The sequence below is a fragment of the Pseudonaja textilis genome, chromosome 14 (genome assembly GCF_049901715.1).
Source record: "Pseudonaja textilis isolate UNSWEBS1 chromosome 14, rPseTex1.2, whole genome shotgun sequence".
NCBI classification, from domain to species: Eukaryota; Metazoa; Chordata; class Lepidosauria; order Squamata; family Elapidae; genus Pseudonaja; species Pseudonaja textilis.
In genome coordinates this window covers 5,236,725-5,247,040 of record NC_142003.1, presented here as the reverse complement: position 1 = coordinate 5,247,040, position 10,316 = coordinate 5,236,725, and the positions used below count along the sequence as shown (strand labels likewise).

Below are 10,316 nucleotides of genomic sequence, written 5' to 3'. Positions count from 1 at the left end.
ACTGTTACCTAGTCGGGTCCTGCAACGTCTGCAAGAGACCAGCCAAGCTCAGAGAGCACCAAGGACCCTATTGAAAATTTGGAAGTACACCCCTCTTAAAAAACTTGGTCAAGGTTGAAAAACGTTGTCTTAGAAGGAGGAAGGATCTCTCACGCGGTAAGATATTACTGTGTCAATGGGGCATCGCGTGCATGATGATGTCACGACAAAGATGGCATCATTATGGCTTCTAGCATACACTCATGCTCCTACGGCAGTTAATCAGGCCGGGCACTAACTCAGAGGTGGGATTCAGCCGGTTCTGACCCGTTTTGGAGAACCGGTAGTGGAAATTTTGAGTAGTTTGGAGACCCGGCCAATCCCACCTCTGACTGGCCCCGCCAACCCCATCTATTCCTTGCCTCCCATCGAGTCCCAGCTGATCGGCTGGGTCTTCTTTGGTTGCCCTGCACAGGAGAACGGAGCTGGAAAGCAGGTTAGTGGGGTGGGCAGGGAATGGGGATTTTGCAGTAACCTTCCCCTGCCGCGCCCACCAAGCCGCGTCATGCCCACCAAGCCAGGCCCACAGAACCGGTAGTAAAATTTTTTGAATCCAACCATTGCACTGACTCATCCTTAGATAAAAAGCCAATTCTGAGGCAGGCGAAATCATTGGAGAATTAAATTATATGAACTCTTTCCTAGCCATTAAAGGTCATTATTTTAATTAATTCCCCCCTCGCTCTCTCTCTCCTAAAATGTCTGCCTTGTGACCCTGGGGCATTGCTGAAGAATAAAAGCAATTCAACAGACTAAGGCAGAGCCAAAACTTCATTATTCTGCTGATAATCAGTGCAATTTATTCCTGCATAAAATTAAAATAAACGATTGCGCCTTCAGACAAAGCATCCGTACAGGTAATTCTCGACTTAGGACCACCATTGAACCCGAAATTTCTATTGCTAAGCGAAACATTAGTCCAGTCAATTTAACAGATCCACAACTTAACAGATAACAGATAACCAGAGATGGAAGGCACCTTGTAGGTCATCTAGTCCAACCCCCTGCCCAAGCGGGAAACCCTACACCATTTCTGACAGATGGGAGTCCAATCTCTTCTTGAAGGTCTCAAGGGATGAAGCTCCCACAACTTCCGAGGGCAACTTCTGTTCCATGGGTCAATTGTCCTCACTGTCAGAAAGTTTCTCCTTATTTCCAGGTTGAATCTCTGTAGTAATAGTCGCAGAACACCAGCATGATTAAAAGTGGGTTGTATTATTAATATTAACAGTGCATTAAAATATATTGTTGAATTTAAAACTTTTAAGGATTAGAAATTGCAGGGATTTTGAGATATAATCCCAGGATTGACTGACTTTGGTTAATATTTGGTCTGATTAGTAGTTTGGGTTATATGAGGATATTGAAAGTATGGTGTAATAATGAGTAATTTTTAAAATATTAAATATAAGTGACTTAATAGGGGATGGTGAAAAGAAACGTTTAAATGAAGTAATGGAAAAAATGAGAAAGAATTATCAAGAGAGAATGGTATTGTTGACGTTGGAAGATTAGGATTATATATACTTATTTGTATTGTCATTGTTAGCATTGTTTAAAAAGGACATTGGCCCAGTCAACGCAGTGTCCACAAAATATGTATGCTGTGGAAGGAAAACTGTAAATAAACATTTTTTTTTTTTAAAGTGAGAGATGAAAACAGATTTAAACTGGTGCTTTAACCCATAGAAAAGCTTTTCGAACAAGCCACTTTCGTATTGAAATACAGGAATTATTTTTTTTCCCCTTCGTACCAAAAATTGGGTTATCTAACCCAAACAGCTGCAGGTTTCTTAATTATGCACCGCTATTGTCACCAGCAGGCTTACGCAAATTGCTTGGCGTGGGAAGTGTTGGAAAAAAAAATCTTTTTTTAGAGGATGTTAATTGGATCTTGAACAAGAGGTGGGATGTTTTTCTTTCTCTCTTTTCCCCCTCTCTTCTTCTGCTTGTTTTTTTTTTTTTAAGTATTTCTCCTTTTTGTAGAGAGCCTGGCTGAGTCTACCTGAAATACAGAGAAGGAAAGGGGAAATAAGCAACGGAGCTTCCAGGGAGAATGCCTCTGTTAAACCGCTAAGGACTCACTCAGTCCTTGAGTAGAGCTAGTTCTTGGCTTACAACCACAATTGAGCCCAAAATGTATGTTGTTAAGGGACAAATTTGTTAAGTGACTTCTGCCCCAGGTTGCAACTTTTCTGGCCACCTTTGTTAAGGGAAGCACTGCAAGTCGTTAAAATTACAGTTGTTAAGTGAATCTGTCTCTCCTATTGATTCGGCTTGTCGGAAGGTCGCAAAGCGGAATGACATAACCCTGGGACATTGCAACCATCATATTCTATTCTATTCTATTCTATTCTATTCTATTCTATTCTATTCTATTCTATTCTATTCTATTCTATTCTATTCTTTTTCCATTTCTGTTCTATTCTCTATTCTCTTCTCTTCTATTTTCTCATCTCTTCTATATTCTATTCTATTCTATTTTCTATTCTATTCTATTCTATTCTATTCTATTCTATTCTATTCTATTCTAATCACGTGACCGAGGAGATGCCGCAGTGGTCATAAGCGTCAAAAACAGTCCTAAGTCACTTTTTTCAGTGCTGTTGTAACTTTGAGCAGTCATTAAACAAAACTGCTGTAAGTCAAGGACTATCTGTAATTTAAAATAAAGGGTTTGGAGCTTCATAGCAACGGGTTCAAACCACTTCCTAGGATGTTTACCACACAAATACCAAGGAATATGGTCATTTGCTCTTTTATAATAAGAAGGCTCTGTTCAGTAACCAGTTTAACTTGCGCTGCTGTATAATTTGAACAAGTTTAATTTGCATTTAGCTGGGTTTGGCTGGTCTTGGAAAGGTACGCAGGCTTGTGCCTCCAATTGATTTCACAAAGAGAAAACTATTTCCCCCGCCCGCCCAAGAAATATTAAATCCATTACAGTGCAGCTTATGTAACAGTTTTTTTTCCCCTCCTGGGCAAATATATGCAGAATTAGCCAAATTGAGTACTGTACTCAAGAATCACAGACTAATATTTAATTAGAATAGAATAGAGCTGGAAGGGATCTTGAAGGTCATCCAGTCCAGCCCCCTTCTCAAGCAGAAGAACCTATAATATTTCAGATAAGTGACTGTTTAGTCTCTTCTTAAAAACCTCCAGTGACGGAGCACCCACAATTTCTGAAGGCAAATTGTTCCACCGGTTAATTGCCCTCCCTCTTAGGGAGTTTCTCCTTAATTCCAGGTCGCTTCTCTCTTTGATTAGTTTCCATTTATTGTTTCTTGTCTTGCCTTCTGGTGCTTTGGAAAATAAATTGAAAATAAATCCTCTTTGTGGCAGCCTCTAAAATACTGCAACACTACTGTTATGTCACCCCTAATTCTTCTTTTCTTTAGACTAGGCAGACCCAAAAACCTGCAGCAGTTCTTCATACGGTTTAGTCTCCAGGCCTTTGATCATCTTAGTTGCTCTATTTTTATTTTATTATTCATTTAATTTATCATCTTATTTATATGTCAGGTTGTCCCAAGATAGAAATTGGGACAGGGGCCGTGACTCAAAGAACACCAGTCATTCACTTTACCCTTAACTCCAAGCTCTCGCAGGCACCAGTTAAGATAAGGAGAAAGAGTTAAACGATAAGAATGGGTGTTTTGAATTTTTCCTTTTATCCTTTCCTTCTGTGTTATGTTTTCCAAGTCTGCAAATCTCCCTTCACTTATCATTTGCTTTATTTATTTATTTTAAAAATCAAGCTTATTAAGGAAATTAGCCGTAGAATAAAGTGCAGAAATAAAACATCACACACACCCCTGAGCATGCACAGAGCGCATTTGGAAGGTTTGAACCAGGACAGTCTTAAAAAGCCTTTTTTTTTCCGTTCCAGGCCCGCCCTCGCTCTTATCCGATTGGTGGCGCCTCTTGCCAATTATAAATCTCAGCCGCCAACTCTATACTGTCCCCTCCCTCCTTGGAGTGAAGATGAAAAAAAAAAAAAGGTGCAACATTTTAATTGCTCGCTTCTCCTGCCAATCTGGACAGCCAAAGCCCGCCTCTTGCAGCTTCACCTTCTTCCCCCACCCCTCCTCACGCGCTGCTGTCTTAACGCGGAGGAGGAGGGCTCACGCCTCCGGTTGGCTGCGACGCGGCTGTCACTCCACGGCGGACTCCCACCCCCGCCGCGCTGGGGCGCCTCCGCCTCCTCGGGGAGCGGATCCCGCGCCGATTGGCGCGCCGGCCAGCCAATCCGTCTCCGGCGACCAATCCCCGCGTCGCCCTCTCTCAGGTAACCCGGAAGATGGCGGCGGCGGCGGCGGCGGCGGGGACGAGGCGAGGCGCCGTTGCCGGCCGTGCCGCGTGAGGGAAACGGCGGCGGCTCCAGCGGGCCTCCCTCCTCGGCCTTCTCCTCCTCCTTCTGCTGCTTTGCGCCGTCGTTCTCCGGCGGGAACCCATGCCGGCCCCTCCGAGGAGCCCCGCGGGCTGAGGCGAGACAGGCCTGGCCGCGCTGAGGACTCGGCTGGAGCCTCCTCTGAGGCGGCGGAGGGATGTCGGGCCAGCTGCTGCTCCCCGGGCTGGGCTGGGGCGGCCTCAGACTCTTCTGCTTGTGGCTGGGCAGCGGGCAGGCGGCTCCGCTGCCCCCGGCAGGGCCAGGTGAGAATCGATCAATCAAAAATAGAGCTGGAAGGGACCCTGGAGGTCTTCTAGTCCAGCCCCTAAAGCCGGGAGGGGCGGAAAGACCCCTTCTCAGGGAGAGAGGCAGGGCGGGGGAGAAAGCGCGTTTGAGGAGGGGCGGGGATTGGATTGCCCCCCACCCGCAGCCATGACCCCCTTTCTCCCCCCGCTCAGCCTGGCCTACCTGGCAGGGTTGTTGTGAGCCCTCAAAGGCCGGGGGAAGTGGGGTGGGGGTCTGAAGCCCCTGCAAGGAAACCGGCGAGGCGGGTTTCGGTCGAGGGGGTGGGTGACATCAGCAGCTTTTCTTTGAATTCGGTTTTCCCCCCAGTTTATCCTTATTTATATTTATTTATTATAAGACAAATCTCTTCTGTGTCCAATCACACTTGGGCAATAAAGAATATTCTGTTCTATTCTATATTCTATTCCTGTTCTCTTCTCTTCTATTCTTTCCATTATTTTATTCTGTTCTGTTCCATTCCATTCCATTCTATTCTTTATTCTATTCCTGTTCTGTTCTATTCTATTCCATTCCATTCCATTCTATTCTATATTTTATTCCATTCTGTTCTATATTCTATTCTATTCTGTTCCTTATTCTATTCTATATTCTATTCCTGTTCTGTTCTATTCTTTCTATTATTTTATTCTGTTCTATTCTATTCTCTATTCTCTATTCTGTCTCTCTGGGATTCATGGATTCAACCATTCTGGGCCTGGGGAGTGGGGGGGGGGAAATGACCCCAGAGGGGGATGGAGACCTTCAAAGGGGCTCATTTGATTGATGGTTGTTGCGAGGTTGAGTGTGTGTGTGTGTCATTGTGTGGGGGAGGTGGTAGTGGTGTTATTGCTTGTATTCTTTTTATATTGAGATTATATACGGTCATCCAAAGGGAGTTTTATGGTGTGTAAGCTGCCTACGGTCACTGAAAATGACTGAACGGCCAAAGGAATCCAGTCAATAAGTCCAGCCAATCAATAAATCCAAATCAATAAATATAGCCCTATAAATCCAATAAATAAATATTATTGCCATATCAGTCCAATAAGTAAGTAAATAAATAAATATAGCCATATAAATCCAAGAAAGGGAAGGGGAGGGAAGGAAGGAAGGAAAAAGAAAGAAAGAAAGAAAAAGAGAAAGAAAGATATAGTTCATTGGGGGTGGGTGGGTGTTTTTTCTTTCTCTGGTTGCCTTTCCTATTATGGTTCACCACCACCACCACCAGCTTGGAACCTTGCACTGACCCTTTCCCCAAGGCTCCAGCATCCATCCTCCCCACTGTTAAGTGTTGCCCTGGTAGGCCAATATCTCTGGAGAGGGCTGGAATGCAATAATAATTATAATTAATAATAATAATCTGGCTTGGTTTGATTAGTTTCATTTCAAGATCCACTGCTGCTTGTTCTGCCTTCAGGTGCTTTGGGAAATAGGTTGACCAACTCTTCCTTGTGGCAACCCCTCGAATATGGACCGCTGCCATCATATTGAAGCGTTTCTGTTTAAACATCTGGACTGAAGGAGACTTCACTGTCTCCTGAGGCAGCCTAGTTCATGGTTAGTCTCACAGGCTTAGGAAATTCTTCCAATCTAAAATAATAGGGAAAGGCGATCAAGTCCCACTCCTGCCCTTTGCTTAACAAGTGCCTGGCTAGTCTCTGTTTAAACATCTGTATTTCCCAAGGTAATCTTTTCCATTATGAAATAGCTGACCGTCATGACATTCTTCCAGATGTTCAACTTTCTGTTTTAAGTCCTTGGCCTCTTAACCTGCTTTCATGTCCTCCCTGATCCATTCGTCTGATCCTTTTCTTATGGCACTTCTTCATCATTAACATCCATTTGCTGACCACAATCAGTGATTACAATTCTTTATTTGTATCTTCCATTGGGGTACATCCTAGGAAGTGCACAGCTTGCAAGGGGCTTTGGTAGAAAAAAAAGTAACATGGAAACAGCAAAGAATGTAGGTGTAATATCTCTCCATCTTTCTATCTCTCCGATGTTATATATTTGCAGATGTGTGTGTTGATGTGAGAAAGAAAGCATCTCACCTTACACGGAAGGGGGAGGGGAAGTGAGGATAAAAGAAAGATTCTTCAGCTCTGCTGTTATAAATGACACTTCGCATATTTTCTAAACAAACCTGAGTTTTGGGTAGAAACATCACAGCCTTAAGATTCTTTTTGCATTTTGACCTGCTTTTGTGTGTTTGTGTGTTGATGTCTAAAAATTACCCAGATAACAAAAATGCTTCGTGCCAATAGTGATGGTATGCTTTAGTTTGTGAAAAGAGCTATGTTAAGCAGGTTAATTTTTAAAATGCCATGAAACTCTTGACCTCTGAGAATACAAGAGAGATAAATATAGGTACTTATAGGCTATCATCTTCAAACCTTCCCTTACACATGCGTAAAGGCTTTCCTTCACTGGAGCAAGCCTATTGTGTAGGCAACGGACACAAACATTTAGTAGCACAACATAAAAAAAGGAACTAGAATGGATAAGAATCACTATCTTATCACTATCCGGTCTTGATTCTATTTGTTCTCAGGGATTTAAGAACCCCACAAATCATTCAGTGTCTTTTTGTGTCTAAACCTAGATATTCAGTCTGTGACAAGTTGTGACAAATAACCAGAGATAACCATTCTGAATGTTTTTAGAAACAACTTATTGGTTATTAACATGCTTTTAGATTTCAAACATTTTATGAAATGGTTCCCCATAGTGATTCAGATGCTAACCAGTCTTAAGGGAAGTAATACAATTGAATCTGTTAGCTTGATTAATTGAGTCATCTTTGTTTTATTAATCTCTAATCTCTGTAAATCTCAGGTCTTGAATAAATTATAATTGCCCTGAGGAGATTATTGTTGTTGTCTGAAGTTTGGTAGAGATCAAAAATAAGCTTATCCTAATATTTTCCCATCTATCTTTTGCTGCAACTGGTGCAACCTTTCGTCTTCCATATTTTTCCCTCGAATTTGGAAACTATTAGAATGTGGTTCATGAAGTATAAATTCAGCAGGGGCAAAAGGGGATTTTAAAATAACCAAAGGGCAACGTTTGAAAGAGTTCTTGATATTGTTGGGAGGAGCTTTCAAAACATAGTGTGTGTATATAGGGTAAATATATTGTATTTTGCTTTGTAATGGTAGACATGGGAGCCATGATGTGCAATACCTGAAGTGCATATTTTCGCTCTCGCACTTTCACAGTTTCTGTGTTGAAACAGGAAGCGTAGCTACCTTAAAACTGACTGGTGTACCTTGATCAATTTCCTTCTGCTTTTAAAGTAGAGAGTCATCTTATTTGTAACAAAATTCCCACGTACTGTACTAAGACTTTGCTTCTGTGCACCCTTGCTAGATGCCAGCTCCGTTGTTGAACGTAACAGCTTTCAAAGTCAATAACAGAATAACAGAACAAACTAAGAGTAGAGGCCTTCAACCTTCTGCTCAGGCAGGAAACCTTATTCCAGGGGTCTCAAACACAATTTACCTGGGGGCCGCTGGACGCAGAGTCTGGGTGAGGCTGGGCCGCATAATATTATACTTTATATTATACTTTATATTTATATTATACACTAATATTATACTTTCATATCACGGTGGGGGCCACAGGATATCGTCCTGCGGGCCGCAATTGGGCCGCGAGAATGAGACCTCTGCCCTATACCATTCCCGACAAATGGTTGTCCAATCTCTCCTTAAAAAATTCCAGTGTTAGCATAGATAAGTTTCAAGAGTAATCGTCCTTAATATATAAAGATTTACAGCCTTACATTTCCATTATTTAAACTGGGACAAGGGCTGTCGTCCTGTTCAGAACTGGATGATGAAATGCATAGGCCAGCAAAACACCGAAGGAAGAATTTAAGCAGACTTTTTTTGTCAGTTTTGGTGCCATGCCCCTTGGCTATGCTATTAATAAAAGCTAAGGAAATTTGTTCTTCCGAGTAACTGATTTATCAGAGTCTGTCCTTGCAATCTCAGAATTGAGTGAAGATATCTGCTCTTTTTTTTGTTTTTTTAGAAAGTCAGTGAATGTGTGGTCATAGTGTACATTCAGGTGTGAAAGCAAAGCACCTTTGACCTTTGATCTCATGCCATGAGACACAAGTTTTACCTTTGGCAAGGAATTAATTATTACTTTAAAATGTAAAGATCTTCATTTTGCTTTCCAAGTATACCTGCTTGATGGTCTGAATCAGCGTTTCTCAACCTTGGCAACTCTAAGATCTGCAGAATTCAACTCCCAGAGTTCCGCAGCCAGCCAGGCTGACTGGGGAATTCTGGGACTTGGAAGTTCACCTATGCCAAGTTTGAAAGACACTGATATAAGATGAAACTACTGCAGTTGTGTTGCCCTTCTTAAGTCTTCTCAAAGTGGTGGAATCCAGATGTTTGGACCAACTTCACAGAGTGACAATTAAAGCACCACCACCCCCATCTGCCAAACATAAGATTAGCAAGCTTGCCTGACTCTGTGTAGATCTTGTGTATAGATTGAACATTGTGAGCACAAAATACACATACTGTGTGATAGGAGTAACTTTGCCCCTTCAATTGAAAGTCCTAAAATTTGGGGTACTTTTAGTTCAATCCCAGGTCTTTACGAAATTACAATGACCCGCCTTTTCTTTCTGAGCTGTTCCAACTGTTGTTTTCATATATATTTTTCCTCCTCTTTTATTGTGCTTTCTTTGGGGGTTTGGTCTTCTGTATGCAGACAATTTCTTCCTGCTTTCTGTACACAAGGATTTTGTTTCTTGCTACTCCAGTTTTGTTACATACCTCCCTGGGTTCTCACTGCTCTGCATCATTGAACTTACCAGATGTCTTTTGGGTTAGGTTTTAGTGCAATCTTTATGATTCAGAGTTCTCTCTTTTCTTAAAACATTTTACAGTTCTGTTTTTCCCCATGCCGGGGCAACGTTTGAAATGGAAAATGCAACTTCCAGTAAAATGAAGTGTTGTATTATTGCCGTTGTAAGAATGAATGAGAAGGCCCTCCTTTGTTTAACCCCAATCATTAAATGCCTGTGCAAACAGTGAATCTCACAGAGTTAACTGAAAACAGCAAGTCTTAATTTTTGAATTGAATCAGGAAAGTAATATATATAACCAGCCACAAATCTTTTGATGGATTGGCGCCTACCTTTTGCTTCATAGGTTATGTACAAATTACACTGCAGGTATCTATCCTTTACCCAACAGGAACAAATGGCTCCTCCCTCCTCCCTTTTTTGGCTACTGCTTGGAATCTGCTTATTTTTCCCATCTTCTCTCCTTTTGTCCTTGGCAGTGTTGTTGAAGGGCTGGTAAAAGGTTCTGTCACAGTGCACTGAAAAATAATTGACCAGATTTCCTGCCCGTTTCATGGGAATCTGGAAACGCAGAAGTGGAAACTCATCTCCAGCTTTTCGGAGGTTTGCGCAGCTGCCTTTTGTGGTTTTCTTGTGCTTAACGATTAGAAACATTTAACTGTCCTGCAGATAATAGGTTGCTTATATTAGCCTAGAAGATAGTTGAGAAGCACCCTCCACGGATTTGCTATTTTGAGTTTGCTATATTACTGAGAGATTTAGAATTCA

At 42.1% G+C, this 10,316-nt stretch overlaps 1 protein-coding gene across 3 annotated transcripts in view; it reads left to right on the top strand.

The window, feature by feature from the left end:
- The first annotated feature begins 4,341 nt into the window (after positions 1 to 4,341).
- The window catches only part of LMTK2 (lemur tail kinase 2), a 37,591-nt gene continuing 31,616 nt past the window's right edge, over positions 4,342 to 10,316 (top strand). For all 3 annotated transcript variants that reach the window (XR_015739553.1, XM_026704297.2, XM_026704295.2), the window contains exon 1: positions 4,342 to 4,695. Coding sequence is in view for 2 of the 3 variants with exons in the window: in XM_026704297.2 (XP_026560082.1) it covers positions 4,590 to 4,695 (106 nt within the window). In the remaining variant the exon portion in view is untranslated. The remainder of the gene's footprint in view (positions 4,696 to 10,316) is intronic.